This window comes from Eschscholzia californica, unplaced genomic scaffold (genome assembly GCF_041429995.1).
Source record: "Eschscholzia californica isolate CP2 unplaced genomic scaffold, dmEscCali1.0.p SCAF_3, whole genome shotgun sequence".
Taxonomy (NCBI): Eukaryota; Viridiplantae; Streptophyta; class Magnoliopsida; order Ranunculales; family Papaveraceae; genus Eschscholzia; species Eschscholzia californica.
The window spans coordinates 52,399,311-52,425,074 of record NW_028238420.1 but is presented as its reverse complement, the minus strand read 5'-3'; the positions used below and the strand labels follow the sequence as shown (position 1 = coordinate 52,425,074).

The following is a 25,764-nucleotide window of genomic DNA, read 5'->3' as shown; positions in this document are numbered from 1 at the left end:
AAAAAATGCTAAATGGGCCAAGAAAATAGGCTGATTGCAAGCTCAAAATCGCGCGTGGTTGACCCCCATCGGACGGATTGTGTTTTAAAGAAAAACGACCCGTCCAATGGGAGCTGACGACGTAGTTTTCGTTATGTGGTTGACCTATTTTTTAGGTCGTTTAACATCGTTGTAAGAAAATAACCACTTCTATTACGTGATGAGTCAGTTTGGAGTTTTTGTCTAAAAAGAATTACCAAGAGCACAAGATGCAAATACAACACAACTACGAAACGGATAAAAAGTAGGGTTATTTGAGCTTACACCCTAGTCAACACTAATTAGTAATTGAGTTTACCTTCTTCAGTAATTGGTAATTGAACTTATACCTTTGAATTTAGAATTTTTGTCAAAACTACTAAGGACGTGTTTGACATGTGATAACAAAATCATAAATTAAATAATATTCGAACAAAATCAATCTTTACTAATCATATTCCCGACTAAATCAAACTATAAAGTAAGGTGAAATAACTATTATGAATCATATCAAAGAGTAATTATTCTTGATGTTTGCAATCATTTCATGTACGGCAAACACAACCTTTATATTTTTGTCAAAAATAATAAATATAAGGGACTAAGCTCAATTAAATAATACACGAATAAAATCAATCTTTACTAATCATATTACCGACTAAATCAAATTATAAAGTAAGGTGGAATAACTATTATGAATCGTATCGAAGAATAATTGCTCTTGGTATTTACAATCATTTCATGTACGACAAACACAACCTCCATATTTTTGTCAAAAATAAAAATACTTATAAGGGAGTAAGCTTAATTATTTACCATTGAGGGGGTAAACTCAATCATCAATTAGTGACGAGGGAGTAAGTTCAATTACCAATTACCCTAAAGACTAATGACACAAGATTTATATAGGTTATTTAACCACCCCACGAAAGTAGATTTGAGATTCCTTTCTATATTGGAAGTCATCCAAAAAAAGAGAAGATTATTGCAAGTGACAACCATGTTTATGCCGGGTTTCTAGATATTTACCATTTCTAATAAGATTTAACCTACTTATTTTTTTGTGGCAAAGAGGGGTTATGCCAATAAGTTGTAGGGGTGGGAAAAAGACCCGTGAAGCTGGATACGCCCACAAATTGCCCGAGCTTGATTTTGTCTATGGGCACCCGGTGTACGAAACATACACTACCCGTCCATACCGCCAAGTTTAGTCGGACGGGCACGAACAAAAGACTTTAACCGACCATCTGTTCGAGTCCGGTCCATAAGGCCGATCGATTGGTATTTTCGACTTACTTCGACATTTTAATCGTATATAGATAGTTATAATCAATTAATATAGTTAGCATTTAGGCTACACACTTACACTTATGTGCATGAAAAGAGTACATTTCTTATTTATAAAGCTATCTATCTCTTTCATCTCAAAGAGTTTACAATGTCGGATTATGTTATCATTACAAAATAAGTTTTGGTCTCCACATTTTAATCCCACATCACTGATGATAAAGAAAAAAGTGATTGGTATTTCTTTTAAAGAGTTGAGGGATAGAACACTCTTGTTTGGGTTGCGTTTAAGGGCTTTGCTTGGGTGAAATCTGAAGTGAGTGTCTTTTATTTTTTGGACACCCAAACAAAAAAATAAATAAGCATTGTGTCCGAGTCCGATCGGTCCAATACCTAGAATGCCCGATAATTGAGGTGGGTTCGGACGAGCTACACACAACCAAACTTTGTCAAGTGCCTGCCCGATTTGTCCGGATGTTCGAACAGACAAATTGAAAAAAAATTCTGTTCGGCTCGGACCGGAAGAGCAAGTGACCTTGGACTACCCGCCATGTCTATTTCCCACCATTATTCAGTTGTAGCGAGAACACACTTTAATCCATAATACTTGAATTACCATTACACTACTCGATAATCAAGTAAGAAATGAATGCAACTAGAATCTATATAATAGTAGAGGAGACTATTTTTCTTAGAATATATTCTTCTCTCCAATGACTAATATTACATCTCCCAAATTTATCTCTAAGGGTTGAGATTATATCTGTCAAACTTATTTCTAAACGCTCTTAATTGCTAAGATTACACTTTCCAAACTTATCTCAAAGAGTTAAGATAATACCTCTTCAAATTATCCTAAAATCCTCAATGGCTAAAACACACCTCGCAAGCTTATCTCCAAGGATTTTTTTTCTTTTAAGTGGAAATTAACTACGAGAGTCATCATTACAAGGCATTGATACACCATGAAGAGACAATACAAAGATATATCAAGATGCATAAATTAAATAAGCAATATCTACCTCATTTGAGCCCTAAATGCTAACCTAAGGGGCCTAATGCCCATCCAATCTATCTTTACTTTCTTTATTTCTAACCTTAATAAATCTTGGATTTGCACCTCTACTGGATCGAACTTGGAACTTACGTATTGCGGAATGGGTGTCCAACCACTAAACCAAAAGGTGGTTGACACTTATCTCCAAAGATTAAGATTACGCATTTGATAGAATTGTATGTGTCTGGCGGACACGGGTTCTACCCTCATAATGATAGAGGAGTGAACTATTTTATGGGCAGCCACACTACTACTATACTTAAACCGATACGAAATAAGAAAGAAAAGGTCTTTTTAAACGAAGAGAAACATTAAGAAGTTGTTGTTCCCTGTAAAATTCTCACCTTGTTTCTTTTCCTGCTTTCTTCTTCTTCTCTTTTTATTCTCTGAATTCGAAGAGATCCCCACTTTGCTTCTTTGGTTTTTCCACAAACAGGTTAGCTTCTTTTATCATCTCTTCTTTTTTCTATATTCTATTTATTCCGACTATTCTAGTGTTCCCGAAACCCTAGTTTTCAAATTGCAGTAAGTAAAACAACGATTCACCCTAGCAAGATCTTTTCTTTTTCTTCTTCCTATCAGATCTTTTTGTTAGGTTTAGGGTTTTCTTATATAAATTACAATGTTTGTTGATCAAAACCCCTATCTGAAAAAGTTTGAATTGTGTCTGTCAGATTAGGGGGGTTTTCAAATTCTTGATTAATAGGGGGTTCGGTGTTAATAATTCTTGTTAGGTTTAGGGTTTTCAAATTGATTGTTGAATGATTGGATGATTTCTTGTGGTTAACTAGATGAGATGATTATGGGTTATATAATCTGTGAGATGATTTTTCTGCTTGTTGTTACTCAGCTCTAATTTTGGGCCCTATTTTGTGATGATCTACTTGCAACCCAATGAGCACTACCATGTTGGGTATTGTTCTTGTTGTCATAGACTGAAGTTCCTACTGAATTCGGTTCGCCATCGTCAAATTTGGATGGATAAAGAGTTGTGTTCGCTAGTCTTTTGAACACTAATGTCCGGGCTAATTATACGGTTCTTTATGATAATTCATGTTATTTGATTAAGATTACATGAATTATTGGATTATCGGAATACATTAATGGAAGAAGTGCTATTTGCAAATTGTCATCATCTTCTTCTTTTATTTTTGGTGGGTAATATGTAACTTTTATTGTCTTGAAAAGCAACTTGTACAGGACTCTCGAATTTTTGTTGGTTAGAACTTAGAAACCATCTTTTATCATATCGGTATAGATCTATTGGATGGATAAAGAGTTGTCCAAACTTTTATACTTCCAACTAATATATATTCTCTGCTTTTGTGTTGTAGGAATAATGATCAGACTTTTCAAAGTGAAGGAAAAACAGAGAGAAAATGCTGAGAATAACAATGGAAGGGCACCTGTTAAGAAGCAAAGTGCAGGGGAGTTACGTCTTCATAAAGGTCTCTCTCTCTCTCTCTCATATATGCTCGTGTTTGCTCCCACATTTACACACTCACTAGTTACTATTATGAGCTTTTTAACCCGCTCTAGTGGTCACGATAAAATCGAGTATTTGGTAGTTGTTAGTTACTTAGTTAGATTCCTTGAGTTGAACCTTTACTTTCAAATACATGGTTTAATTTTCACCCAAGTCCCAAACTAAGGGCATCGTGTTATCCATACATTAGGTAACCCAAAGAGTAGGAGTTTGGACAACTGAAGATATATCGAGACTGATATGTTCATATACAATTTATATTCATCAAAGTATTTTTTTTCTTAACATCTACACAATTATTTTATTTTGTACTTGTGATGTCTGGTTGAGCTGATATTTTGTGCGCGTGTTTCTTTTATCTGGCTTTCAGATATCAGTGAGCTGACCCTACCAAAAACAACTACTATTGCATTCCCAAATGGCAAGGATGATCTGATGAACTTTGAAGTCACCATTCGACCTGATGAAGGATATTATCGGTAAATACTGTTTCGCCAGCACTCACTTTCTGCAAATATGGAATCTGTTTATGATCTGTTTTAATCCCTTCTGCAATATGTATTAGTTTCTTAATAGTTTGAAATGGTATACTTAGAATGAGATTCTCGTTTTTTATCGCAGAGGAGGTAAATTCATGTTTACTTTCCAAGTTTCCCCAATCTACCCACATGAGGCACCAAAAGTCAAGTGCAAGACAAAGGTAAATATTGTGGCTCCCCATAGTGCTCTTAAAAGATTATTTTGGGCAATGATCCTTACTGATCCTTCTGGCTACAGGTTTACCATCCTAATATCGACTTGGAGGGAAATGTCTGCCTCAACATTTTACGTGAAGATTGGAAACCCGTTCTTAATATTAACACTGTCATTTATGGATTGCATCATCTTTTCACGGTATTACTTGTCATTTGATTGTGTTAGTTATTCTCTGTCATTCTCGTTTTCTTGCAATTTCTCTTCGTTTCTATGGGACTAAATTCATAGAAGAGCTTGCAGATGCATACTTTAATCTCTAGCTCAAACTACATGCATCAACTCTTTGTAGTATAACAACAAAGCTAATGTGCACAAAATATCGGACTTGGACCTAGAATATTATGTGGCTAGCAATTAGACAGTTTATTTTCTCACCTTTTTATTGAACATCTCACTCGGCACAAGAACCGTTGGAATTGGGTCGATGTTCATTCCCAATATACTGCCTCCTTGAGATGTGGGTAATATAGATGGGAAAAATGAATTGTGTAGTTGCTAGCAACGCAAGTTTTTGGCCCAAGTCGGGTATTTGGTTAAGGCAAAGTAGTATTGTCGTTTTAAATGCTTAGGTATATCCATGTTAAGAACATCTTTAATGATTTTAACTTGTTTCTCTGTCTCTGGTGGCTACATCAACTCTCAGGAACCCAACTACGAGGATCCTCTCAATCATGATGCAGCTGAAGTATTGAGGGACAACCCAAAGATGTTTGAGTCGAACGTCAGAAGAGCAATGAGTGGTGGACATGTAGGTCAGACATCCTTTCCTCGCTGCATGTAACTTTGGAAGTTTCGATCCCCATGATTTTGAATCAAATGCTGTAAATCGGGTAGTAGGCCAACTTTTACCTGTGCTTTCTGTTGGATTTATTACTGTGTTTATGAGATATTGATTGGGCAAGGACTTCTGGTTTCTTTCTTTCATATATTTAATGCTCCATGATAAAGACACAGTATAGGTAGGTAGTGCTTGTATTGTTACATATTTCCTTTCTTCTTACTCCCTTTATCATCCAGGCTTCTTGTATTTACAGAGCCAACCCAGATCTTTGCAAGAGCTCCCAAAAATTACTTTCTAGTTTTTCTTTTTAAACAACAATTTGGTATTTGGGATCTAAACATAAACTTTTGTAGGGATCAAAAACAAAATTAGAAAGTGGAACCTTAAGTGTTCAGAGTGTTCTAACCTAAGGAAACAGTGGCCGATGCCGCCTCGCTTATTCGTATCTTCTCCGCTCTCTCCTCCCGTCGTCTTGTTCTCCACTTAGAGGGTGTTTGATTTTTTAGCACTTCTAAGTGCTACCACTTACTAAGTGATAATCACTTAGTAAGTGATATCACTTGTAAGTGATATGGCGTTTGTTTTCTATCACTTCTAGGTGCTTGATTTTTGTTTTTATATTAATTTTAAACGTCATAAAAATGAGAAATTGTCTATTTTGACCTTAAAGTATTCACATATTAGCATTTCATACTGATTCATTATCCTCGCGAGTTTGGATACAAGAGAATTACGATTTATGAATGCTTTATGTCAAAAATATTAACCTCAAGTAATTAAAAATTATGACGGAGAAATAACTTACGTTGCATCATGAAGTTTGGGTGGTTCCGTGATTAATGAAGGAAGAGATGTGAAAATTTTTTAAGAGAAAAGCTTAGGTGAAGGATGAGTGAAGAAGGAAAAGGGTCATTGATAAAGTCATAAAAAGTTTTTTTTTACTTATCAATTGTTTAAGATTTTCTTTTTAGTTATAATTACATTGGTAATTATTACATTCGGCAGGGATAGAAATGTCTTTTGTAGCACTTAGAAAGTAGGTGCAAAAAAATAAGCTCCAAGTTGGAGCTTACTTTTTTGCACTTACTTTGACCCCACTTACAAGTGATATTCACTTATTAAGTGAAAAAACAAACGGTCTAAAATTGCCGGCCCGCACTTATTAAGTGAAAATCACTTAATAAGTGCAAAAATCAAACACCCTCTTAGTTTCGTAGGGAAGGAAAACCTCCTTCTCTGAACAGGTGAAGTAAAAAGAATTTGAAAAACAAATTAATGGGTTTTTGAACTAGCCCGGCCTAAGTGGTCTGACAGAATGTAAACTCACCCAACTCCAGACCATCGAAGGTCACGGGCTAGGCTGGCCCATCTAGAAGGCAACTGGCCCGGGGTCTTGTGCTAGGCTCCACTACTAGTCTACAATGACCCTGTGAGTGGAGGGCCCTGTGGGTGGAGGGTCTTGGGCCAGGCTCCACTACTAGTCTACATCGACCATGTGAGTGAAGAAGGTGGGATGTTTTGGGGAAATAAGCAAATTTTCCTGGGAAGAAAGTTCCAATGGAAATGAATTTTTTTTTGTTCCCTCCAAACCTTACCCACTCTTGATGTTTTCTTTTTTCTTCCTCTGTCTTCTTTCCCACCACGATCAACTCCGCCCACAATGACTCCCTCATCTCTCTCTGTGCATCCCTCTCATGTCCAAGGTCGTGCCTGACAATTTAGGGGCCCAATGTCATATTTGAAACGAGACCCTTTTGTATGAAAAACACGAGATTTAAAAGATTTTTTTTACTGAATTTTTTTTGTTTTGAAATGATATAACTACAAAAGAAAGATTGAATCATTCACGCATCCAAACTCAATATATGATGTTAATATATAATTTTTTTTTGAAACCAAGTGAACCATTTTCATTCATAAATGATAAAATCACAATATTACATGGATGATAATTGTTATTTCTCTCTTCTGAAGACTTCATGAGAGTTACATACCTGTAAATGTAAAGTGTCTCATGAAGAGAAAGAAGTTGACTAGACTCAGACACAACAAAAAGAAAATGCTAATAATAGAGAAAATACAAATATACAATCCTCTCAACTTTCAAGGACCAGCAATAACTCTTGATAGCCTGCCTATTCATAGCCACACCAATATTGATCCTTTAGTGCACAGAAATTTTGACACTCCATTTTTATTTACTCCTGAATCCATAACCTCTGGCACATCGGCTTCAACCGTAGTATTAGTATGATCCTCCAAAGTCACGGCCTCGAATTTATTGTTTGTTGCTTCTATGAAAAGATAATTGTATATTGAAGAAGAAGATAGAAATGATAAAGATGAAATGAGGCTTAATCTCACAAAAAGCAGAAAGATATAAGGTTCAAATATTCTTACTGTAGATCTAAACAATAAACAAACTAATAAGAGGAAAATCCGGAGGAGGGATCCCTCCTCCGGTAAACAACCAGACCAAGAAACTGCCTAAAAAATGATAACCGTAAATTTAAAGGGGATAAACCAAAAATGGTGGAGAAAATAACTACTTAAAATCTCTCAGCCCGGGACTTTCTCTCTATGTTAATATATAATTGACGTAACACTTTTCACGTAAAACTTCTCTGGTTTGACGAATTTTTTTTTTCATAAACATTATTCTGGAATTTAAGACATGATAATTGAACTATAAAAATAAGAAATTAAACATTTAGGCTTATTTCTGTTTTTTCATGATGTCAAAACTTTATTTGAGATGATCAAATGTTAGTGTCTGGTAAGATTCTAGAAAGATTAAACTACCATGTTCTCAATGTGCAACTGTCCATTAAATTTTGACTTATAGCAAGTTTTAAAGAGAGGTGACGTTCATAAGCAAGAGAAAGACAATTTTTCGGGGAGAGATATGCGTTAGAGAGTGATGAAAAGGAATTTGTGATTTGAAGTCTTTGATACTTTTTTTTTGTTGAACTTAATCTTTAATACTTATTTGATGTGCAAAAAGTATGCGAAGTAAATGGGTATTAAAATGATAAAATCAAACTAAAATTGAATAGACATAAGTATTTGATCTTAAAGAAGGGAAAAAAAGAAAGACAAAAAGCACCAAAGTGTCGTGCTCTTAAAAAAAAAGCCGAAAGCACACCACTTATGCTCTTAAAAGAACATGTAAATTGTCGCCAACTCGAGACCTCCCGTGTGTGTAGTGAAACATCAAACCAAATTAAAGGAGCTAGTAGCATCCAATGTTTACCTTGTGACATTTCACTTAACCCAAAACTCTACCCCCTTTAAAGAGTAAAAATGGGCCTTGTGTGGTGGGGGGCCGGCACCCCCCACCACACGACCCTGCTCATGTCTCTTTCTCTTTGCTTTCCCCTCTCTGTCTTTTCTCTTCTCTGTTTCTTCTCTCTCTGGCTTTCTTCTCCCTCTTTGTTCTCTCTTTTATAGTTCCGGTTAAGAGATTTCCTTTCGTCGAAGCCCTCGTTTGGAAAACCACACGGATAGAACAGACTTCTTCATCATGGTATGGAATCCAGATTCAGATGAAGGGTTTTGGTGAAGGGAATGGTCCCGTTGCCGAACTTGAAGAGAGGAGAAAGAAAAAAAACATAGAAGATAGAGAAGATGAGCTACGAAGTCGCCGATTATCTCTGATCGGGCGCACCACACCCCCCCCCCCCCACCACACGGTCCTGCTCATGTCTCTCTCTCTTTTCTGTTCTCTGTTTCTTCTCTCTCTGGCTTTCCTCTCCCTCTTTGTTCTCTCTTCTATAGTTTCGTATAAGAGATTCCCCTTCGTCGGAGCCCTCGTTTGAATAATCAGACGGATAGAACCAGACTACTTCGCCATGGTCTAGAATCCAGATTCAGATGAAGGGAATGGCCCCGTTACCGAACTTAAAGAGAGGAGAGATAAAACACATAGACGATAGAGAAGATGAGCTATGAAGTCGCCGATTATCTCTGATCGGGCGCACCGCACCCCCCCCCCCCCCACGCCCCACCACACGACCCTGCTCATGTCTCTCTCTCTTTTCTGTTCTCTGTTTCTTCTCTCTGGCTTTCCTCTCCCTCGTTCTCTCTTCTATAGTTCCGTATAAGAGATTCTCCTTCGTCGGAGCCTTCGTTTGAAAAATCAGACGAATAGAACCAGACTTCTTCGCCATGATCTGGAATCCAGATTCAGATGAAGGGTTCTGATGAAGGGAATGGCCCCGTTATCGAACTTAAAGAGAGGAGAGAGGAAACACATAGACGATAGAGAAGATGAGATATGAAGTCGCTGGTTATCTCTGATCGGCGACTTGTTGGGTGGTTTTGGTGAAATCTTTTTATGTTTTCCACTTTTTTTCTTAATTTCCCGGAAACACCAATGGAAAAAGAATCATTGAGAAATATTAAGAGAGAGAGAGGGAAAAGATTCGTCTTTTTAGTCTTCACAGTTCCAATAAAGAGAGAGAGAGAGAGAGAGAGCGTAGTCCACGTGAAAATAGTCGTCTAATGCAACTGCTCATTCTAGAGAGATAAGAAAGTAAAGAACCCCCTCCCCTCCCCACCATTATTAGGCGTTGTAGAGAGAGAAATTAAATACTAACACTTTGAAGAAGAAGTAGACCAACAACAGTGGTGGTGGTGGTACTAACAGAAGAAATGCCGTCCGGTGGTGGTGGTGGTGGTGGTGGTGGTGGTGGTGGTGGCACTTCATCAGGGAGGTTACCAACTTGGAAGGAGAGAGAAAATAACAAGAGAAGAGAGAGAAGAAGAAGAGCTATAGCTTCTAAGATCTATGGCGGATTAAGAACTTACGGTAACTATAAACTTCCAAAACACTGCGATAATAATGAAGTTTTAAAAGCTTTATGTGATGAAGCTGGTTGGATCGTCGAAGAAGACGGCACTACTTATCGCAAGGTCTCTCTCTCTCTATCCACTCTTTACTATTATTCCCATTGTTTCTCTCTCTCTCTCTCTCTTTTTAAGAAATGTTAAATCAGATCTTGAAATTTTATTTGAGACCCTTCATATTTTGATCTTGATCTTTGCTATAGATTTTTCTATTAGATCTCAGATTAGGAAATTTTGTAGTTAGGTTAAGATTTTCTGTTCTAGTTGTTTTTGTGAATTTCAATCACCTCTTAATATCTGAAAATGCAAATGCTAATATACCCATCTTTTGAAACCCTAGTACGGGAATGGAATGTGATTATGATCAATCATATTCCAATATAGTGTTTCCGATGCGGGAATGAACCAGAAATGGGGTTCTCCTAAAGGGGAATCCCAGATACAGCCGTTGGAGTCATCAATCAAATAATCTATGGACAAAATCAATTTCTATCACATCCCAACACCATGTTTGGCGTGCTGGAAAGGAATGCGAATAACAGTCTCTTAATGTGATTCCGCAACCGCAACACCTAATTGTATTGTTTCCTTTCGTCAGGTATAGGATTGGTAGAGATAATTTTAGTTGACATTCCAAAGGAAAGCGAATAGCAAACCCCAACCCCCCTTCACCCCATAGGTTTGGGATTCCCCCTTAAAGATGAATAACATTCCCCCTCCGAACGTGATACCTAATGTATTTTCGTGCATCATACACCATTATGGAATGTCGTTCCTAGTAATCACATACCATTCATGTGCACCAAACACGGTCTAAAGATATTGCAATTAATAGAAATCACATTAAGGGACTGCAGATCTTGGTGATCGCATTTGTTCTCGGACATCAAACATGGCCTAAAAATGATCTAGTGCAGCGAGCAAAAAATGAAAACACAATAATTGAACTATTTAATGTTTATATTGATTCTCCTGGTAACATTTTTTGCAACTATTTGACAGGGATTCAAGCCACCATTACAGAATGAAAATGGAGGAACTTCAACAAACATAAGCCCATGTTCATCTTACCAACCAAGTCCACAATCTTCATCTTTTCCAAGTCCTATTCCTTCTTACAATGCTAGTCCTACTTCTTCCTCCTTCCCTAGTCCATCTCGTTTCAATTCAAACCCTTCTTACCTTCTCCCTTTTCTTCAAAACCTAACTTCAGTTCCTTCATCTCTCCCACCTCTCAGAATCTCAAATAGTGCTCCAGTGACTCCACCACTTTCCTCGCCAAATTCTTCAAGAACTCCAAATTTAAAACGTGATTGGGAAGCACTTTCAAACGGTTCTATGGCTTCGTTTCGTCACCCTCTGTTTGCTGCTTCAGCTCCATCAAGTCCAACTCGGCGTCACCATTTTACTCCTGCAACTATACCCGAATGTGACGAATCAGACGCTTCCACGGTTGATTCGGGTAGATGGGTTAGTTTCCAAACGACTATTCCAACTGCAGCTCCATCATCTCCTTCATTTAATCTCATGAATCCTGTTCTTCAACAAAGCTTTTCTCAGAATGTTGTGGGAGGACCCGAGTTTGAGTTTGAGAGTGGAAGAGTGAAGGCATGGGAAGGAGAAAGAATTCATGAAATGGGCGTTGAAGATCTTGAACTCACACTAGGGAGTGCGAAGAATAGGAGTTAGGTGTGAAATCTCAATGGTTGAAGATGTAAACAGAGTGAAAAGAACAGAAAAGTTTACTCCTGGTTATGAGAAATGTTATGGTTTGAATTTAGAACCATTGTAATGGCACTGATGCTGGTATAGGAGTTCTCATACTCATACTAAATTCTCTTGATTACTGAAGATCAGAAGATTTTTAGATCGAATTTATTTCATGGGTTGATCTGTAAATGTTCATTTAGGAAGTTGATGATAATGGATATCACCTAGGATACCGATTTTCAACTAGGGATTTTCAGCATTCTGGACGGAATTCACTCCTTTTAGGCTTGATTTCATACTGATGTAATGTTTTCTTACTTCTAACTTTGTTTAGACAACAAATATGACGATCTGTACCCCATAAATAAGTACGAGCGCGCCTCGACAATTCCCTGACGAGATTAAAATCTGGCAATCTTCTTTGTAAATCGGACCGGTCGCATTTATGAAACTTGTCATGCAAATTATACATCCGCATACACAAACACACCAGAAGCTAAAAATAAAACGTAACTCAACTAATAACTCTGGTTCCAAGCCGAACCATCGGAACTAGGTTAACAGTTAACTCATCCTGCACACAACCTTACATCCTTATACAACTTACGTGATACACATATACACACATATATATACATTATATGGTTTTGAGTGTATAAAAGTATAACTTTGAATCTAAATCGAAACCAAAGCGAAAAGAAATAACACTTAAGTGGCACCACGTCATAACCTTTGCAATCCATCTGCTAACCCTGTCACTGCAGATGATTCTAGGTAGGAACCTGCATACTAAAAATCATTGTGTAACTTAGAAAAGTAATTGCTAGTAGAAATCATCCGTGAATTATGGGGGTGTGGTAGTGTCTATTATAGAGTTCAGAGCATCACAACTATATTTCTAGATAAAGGAGTAGAAGAAAACTTTGTGTAATTTGAAAGGCAATGGCTGGTAGAAATTTATAAAGCATGTTTAGGGGAGCTTTGGACGTGTGTTTTTCTCTTTTGTGGTAAAAGAAGAGTTAGTTAATTTAGAGTATATTTCATTCATCCTTCTTCCTCACATTACATGAATGCTATTTGAAACGATAAATGATGCGTAACATATTTTTGTGGATATGTATCTAGAAGAAACGATGCTAAAATGTTTAAAATTTTTAGTTTTATTTTCTGAAATTGTTAAATTTTTTAGTGTCATTCACCCCAATTTTAATTTAACTTCTGAAATTGTTGAAGTATTTACATGAAACATAAAAATTGTTAAACCTCTGAATATTCTAGCTTTTCGTTCACCCCAATTTTAATTTAACACTACTTAAAATTGTTTCGTTAAAATCTCCCCGGTAACACTCCATGTAAGTACTTCAACAATTTTAGTAAAACTTGATATCCAACTCTTTACAAACTTCTTACATGCAAGCAAGTGCTATGCCATATGAATTACATCTCATTTTAAATTTTAGATTCAACAAACCTAGATAGATTCTCAACAAAAAAAAAAAACCTTGATAGATAGTCCTATTGAGGTGTAACAACAATTCATCCTAGATGGGTAAGCCAACTGCCACAAGGCAATTGTGTCTATTTATGTGGCTCCTGGTCCAGGTCAGGACACTGGTCCTGTGTAGTGTATAATTTAGATTATTATTCTCAAAAATAGAAATAAAAGCCAAAAATTAGTTATTGTGATAAGCATTAGGATATCAATTTGAAGACTATAAAGTCCCACGTTTCAAAATGGTAGAGAGTGGAGACAATAATATAAAAACAAATTTGTTGATGTCATTGGTTACATCAATAGGAACTCTAGACCATGAACTTTTTTTTTTTTTTTGTCGAAATCTAGACCGTTTATAGACAGAGGATTGTGACAGTAGTTGAGAGAGAGAAAATAGCAAGTTATCTATACATTATAAAGAAATTGATACAAATTCAATGAAAAGAGGTTTTTTGTTCTTTTTTTTTTTACTACTCCAAGAGCAACTCCAATGCCAACTTGTCGAATGTCTAAGAAGATACACATTTATCCTTACCCTAACAAGGAAATAATTATGATCATATTTGGCTAGTGGCTTCTAGTGGTAGTTGTTTGTTTCTCATACTAATACCTTAAGAGGTATCCCTTCTAGAACAATCGTGAAGGATTCTTGTTCATATATTTCTTTATGCACTTTTTATGTTACGATAAGTGAAGTGAATAATAAAGTTCGATATATAGTTTCTATTTTTGACATAGAATTCAAGAGTCATTTACAACCAACGACATTAATTATATTAAGAAGATGCAACGTGAGGATTGAAGAACCAAAACAATAACGATAACAATTAGGATGGTTGGTCACTCAAATTCAATTGATAGACTCTTAGATCTAGCAACACTAGCTAAGAGTAGTTTAAAGGCCATGAAACAAGTGAGTTTGGTTAGAACTCAATGAATCAATTAAGTTTTAGGAGAATAGTTATACAAAAGAAAAATAACTTAACGTATATGATTTATGTGCTCATTGTTTGTGAGGATAGTTCTACATGGAAGAAGTGCTATCTAGTAATCAAGAATATAATGTCTAGGTCATCTTTACTTATAGTCAATTGATTTTGAGTTGAATGACCACAAACTTTACAAGTATCATAGCGAGGTCCACACATGGAATTTTAAAAACCACACGTACTCCACGTCTTCTAAAAAATAAAAATAAAAACAAATGTTAGTCTAAAGGCTACATGTGGAGGGAATGTGAGAATTGTCCCACATAGAAAAATGACAATTTAGTAGCCAAGCATATAAAAGCATTCTTCCACATTGAAACATTTTTATTACTAACAATATAATATCCAGGGCCTCTAAAGACATCATTGCTTACTACATCATTGCTTACTTGATATATAGGGCCATTTCCTTCAGACAATATTGTCCCACATTCCCTCCACATGCTTACTTGATATATAGGGCCATTTGAATGTATTTGAGTATTTGATCTTTCCTATCTTCTTTTTCTGCCTTTCATTCTCCCTTCTTCCTCTTCTACTTCTTCCTCCTTCAGGTCATCCATTAATGGAGAACAAAAAGATGCATCATGTTTCAATACTACCTAGTCCTGGTATGGGTCACATAATCCCTGCTCTAGCCCTTGCTAGAAAAATCATATCCCTAAAGGACTTTCAAGTAACTCTCTTCATTACAACTACCAATTCCTCTACTGCCCAATCTCAACTCCTAAATTCACCTACTCTCACTAATGGCCTTCGAATTATCGAGATTCCTCCAATAGATATGTCACCTCTTTTACCCATTGACGCAGGAGTTGAAACTCGTATTAGTGCCACCATTAAAGCTTCAATTCCGTTTCTTCGTTCTGCAATCTCGGACATGAAAGAGCCACCCACTGCACTAATTCTAGACCTCTTTGGCACAGATATTTGCGATCTTGCAGATGAACTTGGGATGCTCAAGTATTTTTTTTCCACAACAACAGCCACTTCTACTGCCTTAATCATGTACCTACCAGTACTAGATAAAGAGATTGAAGGACAGTATACTGATCTTCAAGAACCAATTCAAATTCCGGGTATTAAACGACTAGAGATCGAAAACATATTTGATCCAATGCTAGACCGAACTAGAGATAATTACCATACAATACTAAATCATGCTTCTGTTTACTCAAGGACAGATGGTATCTTGATCAATACTTGTGAAGAAATAGAACCAGATTCCGTACAATCCCTTAAAGAGAATCCTATACTTAAACGAGCCGTGAGTATTCCACCCATTTACCCTATTGGACCGCTCATAAGATTGCCCGAGTCATCAAGTTCAGAAGATGAGAGCTTGGTTTGGTTAGACAAGCAACCAAGTACTTCAGTACTCTTTGTCACGTTCGGAAGTGGAGGAACACTATCATATATGCAGATTACTGAGCTAGCTTGGGGATTAGAACAGAGTAAGGAACGTTTTATTTGGGTACTTCGTGCTCCTTCTGATAAACAAAATGCTGCTTTTTTCACCTCTGGAAGTGGAGGAGAAGATCCAAGAGATTACTTGCCAGAAGGTTTCTTGGATAGAACTAAGGATGTTGGTTTTATAGTTCCTTCTTGGTGCAATCAACTAGAGATACTTAAACATGACGCAATTGGAGCGTGTTTATCTCATTGTGGATGGAATTCAACACTAGAGTGTATTGTTCATGGCTTACCAATGATAACATGGCCATTATATGCTGAGCAAAAGTTAAATGCTTCTATGATAGTAGAAGATATAGGGGTGGGAATTCGACCGGCCGTTTGGGCAACTAAGGAGGTTATAGGAAGGACAGAGATAGAGAAAATGGTTAGATTGATAATGACAAAAGAAGATGAAGAGAATCCATGGAGGTTGAAGGCTAAAGAATTAAAGAACAAAGTTTTGAGAGCTTTGGATGAAGGTGGATCTTCTCATAATTCTCTCTTAGAAGTTGCCAAACAATGGAAAGGAGAATAGTGAAAGGTATCTTTGTATGTATGGAAGCAAAATTGCCCTAATAAGTAATAAAGCTTCTTTTATTTTTTGCATCCTAGCTATGTCTTATATTTGCAACAAAAACAAAAAAGCTATGTCTTATATTAGTCGTCTTACTTGTTTCTACTTTTTTCTTTAGTCCGTCTTAACGAGTGATAATGTAAATCGCTCCGTGTTTGTCTACACACATGTTTGTGAGATGTCGTGTATGCCACAACGAAATGATCTTGGAAAAGAACAATGCTAAAAAGCTTTAAGTCACCAATTAATAGAAAGTGAAGTTCAAAATCTTATCTTTTACCACACTTCACTAGCCACGGAAATTAACTCGTGAGTTTAATCACGTTCTCAACCACGGTTTTGACATTAAAACTCTGGTGTTTAATATCTTAACCAATACCAAATTACCTAAAAATTTCTCTATTCATACATTGCCAAAGGGGTAAAGCTAACATCTCATTTCTCAGTAGTGGGGGACAAAAAAGCAAAATCTTGAGTAAAATAATTAACATCTAATAAGGCTTTTTTTTGCACCATAATTTGTCGTACTAAAAACTGAAACAAAACAAACATCTTTTTCGTATGTTAGAAACTGGGTCATGATCAAACTTCAAGAAGTCATATTTTAGAGCACTTGAGGGAAATGAGAATTAATCTTACTTTTTTTCCCCTGTATTGAAACTGAGTCAGGATCAAAGTTCAAGACAGTTCTATATACTATATGTTAAATATGTACACTCACATGGCCCTTGTTAATACTATTCATTAAGTTGATTGAGCTCTCACATATATTATACCCTAGTTTCAATTGGACATCCGCCTTATCAAATTCCGAAACTCTCTACCAATCACCGTCCGATAACTTTATGAGTTACCAGTTACCACAAGCAGAGACTTCACTCTCAGGAAGCATGAATCCACTGTGAGTATCGTTGCCGTACACGTTTTCATTTTAAAATGAAAAATTACAAAAAGTAAATGCATGATTGGAGTCAGGTTGATTATATTGCCCTTATTCTAGGGTTTAAAAAGATTATCACAGTTACCTAATGAATAAAATAAGATTGTCATCAGAAGTAGCCAAGGGCAAGTCTTCGAAAAACTGCATATTATTGGAGTTAACTAAGGATGGTTATTAAGAGCAAGTACACATTATCTTTGGAAGCATCTCTTGAAGTTGGTGCAAGTCTACAACTTGGAATACTCTTATACACAGGCTATTCTCTCTCTCTCTCTCTCTGCAAAATTTCTGTCCTCCAATGATGCAGAACCAAAAGACCCATCATGTAGCAATTTTAACTAGTCCTGGTATTGGTCACACCATCCCTATTATAGCTTTGGGTAAGAGAATCATCTCTCTACAAGATGACTTTCAAGTTACCATCTTCATCACAACAAGTTCTGACTCTACTGCTCAATCTGAACTCCTTCAATCTACTAAACTCACTGAAGGTCTTCAAATTATTCAACTACCATCTATTGATATATCAGAATTAATCCCTTCTAATTCATTAGGAATTGAAACTCCTATTTCTCTCACTGTTACTCAATCACTTCCAGTACTGAAATCCACAATCATGACCATGGAAAATCCACCCACTGTTCTTATTGTAGATATCTTTGGAACTGATGCCTTTGATCTTGCTGATGAACTAGGAATGCTTAAATATGTTTTTATCACAACTACTGCTACTTTCACTGCTTTAAACATGTATTTGCCTACCCTTGATAAAGAGATCGAAGGAGAGTATATAGATTTGAAAGAACCAGTTCAAGTTCCTGGGTGTAAGCCAATTCAGATCGATAACTTGATCGATCCAATGATGGACAGAACGAATGATCAGTACATAGCGATGTTGCATCAAGCATCAAGATACCCTTTAGCCCATGGAATCCTAATCAACACTTGTGAAGAACTTGAACCAGTTTCGATCAAAGCTCTAACCGAGAATCTGATATTGAAAAGAATACCGACTCCTCCAGTTTATCCGGTTGGGCCATTGACGAGATCGATAGAGCCATCATATTTAGAAGATAAGTGTTTGGATTGGTTAAACATGCAACCAAGTAAGTCTGTGATCTATGTATCATTTGGAAGTGGTGGAACACTATCAGCTAAGCAGATAACTGAGTTAGCTTGGGGTTTAGAACTAAGTCAACAACGCTTCATATGGGTGGTTAGAGCTCCCACCATTAAAGAAAGATCAGGAACTTATTTTACCTCTGGAAGTGGAGGAGGTGAGCCATCAGATTACTTACCAGAAGGTTTCTTGAATAGAATTCTTGGTGTTGGTTTAGTTGTTCCCTCTTGGTGTCCGCAGCTAGAGATATTACAACATGAATCTATCGGTGCTTGTTTATCGCATTGTGGATGGAATACGACCTTAGAAAGCGTTGTCAATGGTGTCCCGTTGATCACGTGGCCGTTGTTTGCTGAGCAGAGGCTAAATGCTTCAATTCTAACAGAGGAGATTAGAATGGCCATCCGGCCGGAATTTTGGCCAACGAAGGAATTGATAGGAAGGACAGAAATAGAGAAGATGGTGAGAATGATAATGACGAAGGAAGATGAAAATATATGGAGGGTTAGAGCTAAGGAACTGAAGAACAGTGTATTAAGAAATCTGGATGAAAATGGGTCTTCTCATAAATCAGTGTTAGAAGTTGCCAAACAATGGAAATCTAGATGCTAAGTCTCTTCAATCTTTTTTTGCATCAATGACTGGTTTCTGATTCGTTTCTTTCTCAACTCATTATGTTTTCTGAGTCTTCTCCATTTCATTTCTGTACCTAATCTTCTTCTTCGTAATAGAGAACTCGCCGTTTTAGAATAGTTACTAGTCTTAATATGAGTTCTTGAGCTTCCAACGTGACAAAATTTGAAACCAAACTCCACCGACCAAGTTCATGGAGAGCTGAATTATCTTTGCTATTGTTGGAAAAAGTATGCTCCAATCATTTTGTAGTTGTGAGACTAGTGCAACATGAACAAAGTGTACTCCCATAACCAAGAATACAGAATCTAGATTATCACCACTCATGCCCAATTGGTTTAGAGTTGGATGCCGACAAACTTAACATGGTATCAAGACCCACACATGATAGGCCGAAAGGCCACACTTGCTCCATACCACCCAACAAAAAGGTAAAAGTTAAACTCAAAAGAACGTTACACGTGAGGGAAGTGTGAGAATAGTTCAATTCTATGTAGGAATATAAACACGCTACAATAGAAATTTGCGAGTAAATCATGGAACTAGATCTTACTGAACAGAACATACAATGTATCGAAATTATGGGATTTTATTTCCACTTAAAAATAAAACAAAAGACAAGGTGAAACCCAACAAGAATTTTTACAATCTTCATGGGTTCATCTCCAAGCTACTATAAGAGGAGTTCTCTCTCTCTCTCTCTCTCTCTCTCTCTCTCTCTCTCTCTCTCTCTCTCTCTCTCTCTCTCTCTCTACCATTTTTATTTGCTGCTATTAATCACAGACCATCCAAATTCTCATTCTAACATTGAATCTAACATAATTTATTAAAAAAAAAAAAGTTACAATCTACAAGGCAAGATATAGATCATACCTCGAAAAGTCTGAATTCAAAAACTCAAATTTTCAGCAAGACAACCAGTTCTTATGAGTACTAATAAGAGCTGAAAGAAATCCAGCTAATGCTAACAGAAGTGGACTTGAATAAAACCCTTTTCCATCTCTAATATCCGAAAACGCCATTAACCCATCAGCAAAATCTTGAACAATTGAAAGTTTCTTCATCAACTTTTTCTCTCTCATCTTATGCATTTCCTTCATCTCCTCTAAATACCCATTTCCCCTCAACATAGCAATTTCAACACTAGATTTCAAACGATCCTCTGCCTCAGTAATCATTTTCAAATCCCTAATTTTCAAAGCAATACTACCAAAATACCCTATAAATTCAGCCCAAGCACTAATTTTTTGTAACCCAGATGAATAACTAGAATCAATCAAACCCGATTTAGCCAACCAAACAAATTGTTCAACAAAAAAGTAAATACCCTCACCTCCATAAGCTAAAATTGAGAGAATTTTTTCATGATTCGAATCAAAATCTGATTTTCTTAAAGCATTCAAATCTTGAACGAATTTACCTAACCGAAAAGCTTTACGACTAACACCAACGCTTGATTCGAAGGTTTTCAAACGACGATTTAAAGGTAGGGTTTGGGGAAGAATTGAAGAAGCTAAGATAATTTTAGAAGCATACCTTGAGATTTTGAGGAGTTTGTCAACACCATCTCTTTTTGCTAAATAAGATTCGAGATGGGTAAGAAAATCTCTTTCTTTCATTTTGTTCTGATGTCTCACTATGATGGGTTTAGGGTTTTCTGGAATTGAAACGGAGGGAGCTTCCATCTAGTTTGTATTTTTACAGGAATTGTAGAGAGATAGAGAGGTTGAAAGGTGTGCCAAAACTGCCAATTACGTAACTCAATTGTTGATGGAGTTGTAGGTGGGTTGATAAAGGGTTGTTGTCAACTCAACCCGCAGCCAGCCCGCTGATAGACCTTTTTTTGGCCTTTTTTTTGACATTTTTTTTGCATTGATAGATCATGAAGATCTGATAAATACGATAATTGTCTAATTTAAACCATGAATGAAGGAAGCCTAAAGCCCAACAACATGAAAGAGGCTTAAAACTCGACAAATTATTAGTACATTATTTATTTTATTTATTGCGTAAATTACATAGGATAAATTTTGATGGCAAACTGCTTTCACCGAGACTCGATCCCACGATTTCATGGGCTTAAGACTTAAAAGAGGTGTCCAACCACCGCACCAAAGGTTGGTGGACCGTTGGTAAACCTGTCATGTGACGATTGAATGAGGTGAACTTTTTGGGTGATAGGGCATCCAAAATATTCTCCTGATCATAAAGACTTTCGTTAGTTAAAATTAGTTAAGAGGGAAATTTTATTTTCAATCTCAAACACAACATATTTGATATTGGACTCTTAATTTTCCACCTTTGTCCTCTCCTCCGTCATCACAACACAACCACTATCGTTACAACCACCACCACCCAGCACCAATATTTTTTCTCCCTTTTATCTCTTCATTTTATTTTCTTATCTCTATTCTCTCGCGTCTCTTTCTAACAACTCTAGCATCTGAGATCTTCAAGGGGGTTCTCTAGAAGAGAAAGAGAAAAGAACAGAAAAAAGAAGACTGGTGTTGGTGGTTGGAAATGATGGTAGTTGTCAGAAGTTAACGCGGTGGAGGGGTGAAGCATATACTCCTATCAAACAAGTTGGTTCCAAACTCAAAAATGATGTTTTGCTGGTAAGTCAAGCTTAACTGACCAAGTTTTTATGTCAAAGAATATTTTGGATGCTCAAAAACCGCGACAATTGTCAACAGTTGGTAGCCCAAGTGGTTCCAAGGTGTTGACATAAACTCCAGAAATCCCTGGAGGTCCCAAGTTCGAATCCCAGAGAAGGTGGAATCTTTGGTTATTTGAATTAGGGTTATTAGGGTGTAAATAATGTTGTTGGGCTTTAGGCCATGTCTTGTTGGGCTATAGGCCCGGTTCTGTTAGTGTTTGAATGGGCGATTATCAAGCTTATCACATCTATGATGTATCAAGTGTCAAATGTAACGACATACGTAGATCGTAGTCGACTTCCAAAAAAAAAAAAAAAAACCGCGACAATTTTTTATTCTTAGACACATTATTATAAAAGCAACCACCATTGGAGATTTGTGATGAAAGTTATAAAGCTTGTTGTGATGAATTGAAGATGAAAGTCATAAGGCTTGTTCGGATTTATGATGATGAATGTAGTGACTCTTGGAGTCCATGTCAAAAAAAGAAACATACTGATAAGACCACAACTATGTTATGTGAAGCATGTACAAGATTAGAGAAGATATAACCTACTTCTCCCAGTGCAGGCAGGGTCATTAGACGCTTCATGTTATGCAGTTAGCCCTAGTGGCATAGTTCGTTTGGGTTTGAAGTGAAACATTACTTGCATCTGCAAGTACCTTAGAACAGAAGGGTAAATAATTTCATACTTTCTCACGACACCATGAAGAAGATTGGGATTGAGAATGAGATTGAGAGAGAAATCAAAAGAACACATCACACTGTTGATTATTATTAACAAATCTATAAAACAATAGAATCCAAACCAATCTTACAACATTTGTGAACAAATAATGGATGCACAAACTAGTATAAATAAAGAACAATAACAACGGTTCACTCTTTAAAATACTAACAACACTCAAAACCTAAACCAATCAATCACAAATAGAGATGTATATCTCGTCGAATAAATATTAAGGACAAAGGTAATCAAGGTGGAGAGAGAGAGGGTTTTTACATTAACCAATGAAATCAAGGTGGAGCAAGCCTCTTGACAACAGCAGCCATGTACTTCCCTTGATGCTCTGCTAGAGCTAGCTCTGTCTCGGTAGGCTCTCTCGTTCCATCGCCGGCAAAAACTCCTGCACCATATGGAGAACCCCCTCTGATAGAATCCATTTTGAACATTCCTGCTCCAAAGGTGTATCCGATAGGTACAAATAGCATTCCGTGATGCACTAACTGCGTTATCGCTGTCCAACTATGACACAAAAATGGAAAAAGAGATGATGAAAAAGTTAGCTTAAGAATATAATGGCAGGATCATCAACCACACCAGAGATGCACTTCTGAAACAAATATATCCATTTCTTTTTCATACAATCATACATATCAGAGAGAGAGAGAGAGAGAGAGAGAGAGTGTGTAGAATCAAATTATATGCAACAGGTTTATAACGGTTTTGTTGTCTTAAAGCGCACCATCCCAACCTACTAACCATCTGAGTAAAGACATATTTAATCAGTTGTTGTACATCTGTTGCATATAATGCAGTTGTACAGGTAACACTTCTCTCTTTTTCTCTCTACTAAGAAATGACATCGAAAGCACGGTATTCTTAAATGACAGACTTAGTTCCTTTGAAGTATAATATGTCATGTTTTCATGAGGCAAAGTACCAAGTGAATTCTAGATGTATCAAAGTCAAGAATATGGCGACCGCGATCATTTTCTTTTGTGGGACAAGCTCGATCAATTTCCTGCCAATATAATTAAAAAGAATATAGTTAATCGTTTTCTTTTCTGGTTGAAGTTTTTGAACCCAGAAAGCTTACCGGCTTATGGCTTTCCTTTTTGAGCTTTCCAATCCAGTAAACATGTTCATAAATGTCATGTTGTATCAAAAGGTTGATCCTAACCAGGAGAAGTTCATGACTCAAGCCTGCCTAAGCAACCACTGTTCAGGTTGGAATCTAGAAGAGTAATTTGCCATGCTTGGTAATCTATATAATAAAACACAACTTCGTCATGGGATATTTATCCGTCACTACTCACTAGTAACTCAGGCGCCTTATCGCGAAAGGTAGGTAACTTCTGTAAGGTAATATTCGATATAACCAGGTCATATGATAGACTTAATGTTTAGTGAAGTTTATCGGCGAACAGGATCGCCATAGTTGACTTTAAAATGAATCGACATTCTGTTCAAAAACCCCTATAAGTTAGTGCAAGCGATTAAAAAATAAGTTTCGCACGAACCATTGCACCAGATCCACCAGCAGCAAAGGCAGAGGATAGCAATTACAATTCTTCCGTTCCAAAATCGAGATTTTAGAATTTAGAGAACAAGAGTTATATCCCCCGTCGATAACTATAACTTTTCTAGTCAGTACTGATTACTATCATTATTTGTGTTCTTATCTAAAAGGATTGAATTTGTAAGCATGTAAACTGAAGTTTAATCATGTCAAAGGCATAGGTAAGTCGAATCTTTCGAATGCAGGTACTAAAAATGCAGAAACAAACTAAAACATGAACCAATATATCACTATAGCAATAGAATTCATATCAAGATAAAAACTTTCTCTCCCTAGAAATGAAACAGATATTGGAGTTATTTGACTTACGCAGTAGTTTCTTGCCCACCACCTTGTGTACCAGTACTAACAAAGAATCCGGCCGGTTTCCCTGTAAGCTTTTGTTCTTGCCACAATTGCCCTGTAGAATCGAAAAAAGCTTTCATTTGTGCAGACATACTACCATATCTAGTTGGAAACCCAAATAATAACCCATCAGCCATAACCAATTCCTCGGCTGATATCACCGGAATTTCCTCATCAATGGGTGGAACTTTCATCTGTTCTAAAACCTCGGGCGACATTGTTTCTGATACACGATATAAAATTCCTTCAACCCCATCAATTCCATCAACTCCTTTCTTCATTCTTTTTGCCATTTTCTCAACATGACCATACATTGAATGAAATACTATGAAGATTTTCAATTTTCTTATTGATTCTGAATTTGTTTCTTCAAATGAAACAGCACTTTGACTACTTTGATCAATTGGTACCAACCCACCTTCTCTTTGAGGAGGGTTATCATTAGAAGTGTTCAAAGGTGGTAATCTCTTCTTCTTGCTTGGTACACAACCTCCTCCTTTCCCCATATCTCTCTATCTCTCTAACCACAAACCCACAGTTTCACTCACTACCCCTCCGTCACTTAAAACCCTAACTCGATAACTCCACAACTTTTCATTATCAATTGAATTTCGCGTCAATTTGACTGAATTTCTTCAAAGATCCAAACTTTCTTTAAGAATCAAACAGATTCCTAAACTAGAATAGATTGAAGATCTGGATTTTCCTCAGAGAAAGTACCTCTAATAAATAAATAAATTAAAAAAAAAATATACCCTTTTGCGTTATCTTGCTCCGATTGTTCCCACCGGAGAATTGAGAATCCGGTAAGATTAGAAATTTGAGATTTCGAATTCGGATCTTCTTCCGGGAGGTTTGAACTTTGACTAAGAAAATTTTAACACAGTTTATTTTTCTAATTTGCGCCTGGTGTGTGTGTTTATGACATTCGGATAATGATTAGGGAGATATGCACGTGCGTTCCAGCTGTGTATCATTTTTATGGGTGCTGGGCTGGGCCTACTTGTAAACAAGACAAATTACGTCCAAATTTGATAGACTTTTTTTGTAGATCTTTTTCTAAGGGAAAAGGAAGTTTTTTTTTCTAGAATTTAACTTTGTATTTGGGTTTGATGTAAAAATTAGTGGGAAGGAGTATATGTCACGTAATTTTTTTCCCCTACTTTCTTCAAAAAGAAAAAAACTTCTTACCCACCTTCTACAAGAGAAATAAAACTCTCCAAAAACATATGGTTTTTTTTTCCGTAGAAGTCATTATTAGGGATAGTCTGTCACACAACAACTCCAAAAGCAAAAAAGAACAACGAGA

General features: G+C 36.6%; 5 protein-coding genes across 5 annotated transcripts; 3 read left to right on the top strand and 2 right to left on the bottom strand.

Annotated features, from left to right (window-relative positions):
• The first annotated feature begins 2,574 nt into the window (after nt 1-2,574).
• On the top strand, nt 2,575-5,555 carry LOC147551701 (putative NEDD8-conjugating enzyme Ubc12-like). Its single transcript, XM_086669651.1, has 6 exons — nt 2,575-2,798; nt 3,697-3,810; nt 4,219-4,327; nt 4,470-4,548; nt 4,626-4,742; nt 5,248-5,555. Exons 2-6 carry the CDS (start codon nt 3,702-3,704, stop codon nt 5,383-5,385), a joined length of 552 nt encoding a protein of 183 aa, XP_086525777.1. The 5' UTR covers nt 2,575-2,798; nt 3,697-3,701; the 3' UTR covers nt 5,386-5,555.
• Nucleotides 5,556-9,799: 4,244 nt separating this feature from the next.
• Nucleotides 9,800-12,371, top strand: LOC147551700 (protein BZR1 homolog 1-like). The gene is made up of 2 exons (XM_086667272.1): nt 9,800-10,299; nt 11,236-12,371. The coding sequence occupies exons 1-2, from the start codon at nt 10,039-10,041 to the stop codon at nt 11,920-11,922; spliced, it is 948 nt and encodes a 315-aa protein (XP_086523398.1). The 5' UTR covers nt 9,800-10,038; the 3' UTR covers nt 11,923-12,371.
• A 2,153-nt stretch (nt 12,372-14,524) lies between these two features.
• On the top strand, nt 14,525-19,263 carry LOC147551699 (uncharacterized). Its single transcript, XM_086668590.1, has 2 exons — nt 14,525-16,416; nt 17,613-19,263. Exons 1-2 carry the CDS (start codon nt 14,993-14,995, stop codon nt 19,126-19,128), a joined length of 2,940 nt encoding a protein of 979 aa, XP_086524716.1. The 5' UTR covers nt 14,525-14,992; the 3' UTR covers nt 19,129-19,263.
• Nucleotides 19,264-19,671: 408 nt separating this feature from the next.
• Nucleotides 19,672-20,915, bottom strand: LOC147551698 (peroxisomal membrane protein 11A-like). Its single transcript, XM_086667271.1, has one exon. The coding sequence runs from the start codon at nt 20,832-20,834 to the stop codon at nt 20,055-20,057; it is 780 nt and encodes a 259-aa protein (XP_086523397.1). The 5' UTR covers nt 20,835-20,915; the 3' UTR covers nt 19,672-20,054.
• A 1,638-nt stretch (nt 20,916-22,553) lies between these two features.
• LOC147551697 (Quinone reductase family protein) lies at nt 22,554-25,410 on the bottom strand. The gene is made up of 2 exons (XM_086669862.1): nt 24,420-25,410; nt 22,554-23,053 (listed from the first exon to the last, which is right to left on the bottom strand). The coding sequence occupies exons 1-2, from the start codon at nt 24,959-24,961 to the stop codon at nt 22,825-22,827; spliced, it is 771 nt and encodes a 256-aa protein (XP_086525988.1). The 5' UTR covers nt 24,962-25,410; the 3' UTR covers nt 22,554-22,824.
• Between the last annotated feature and the right edge of the window lie 354 nt (nt 25,411-25,764).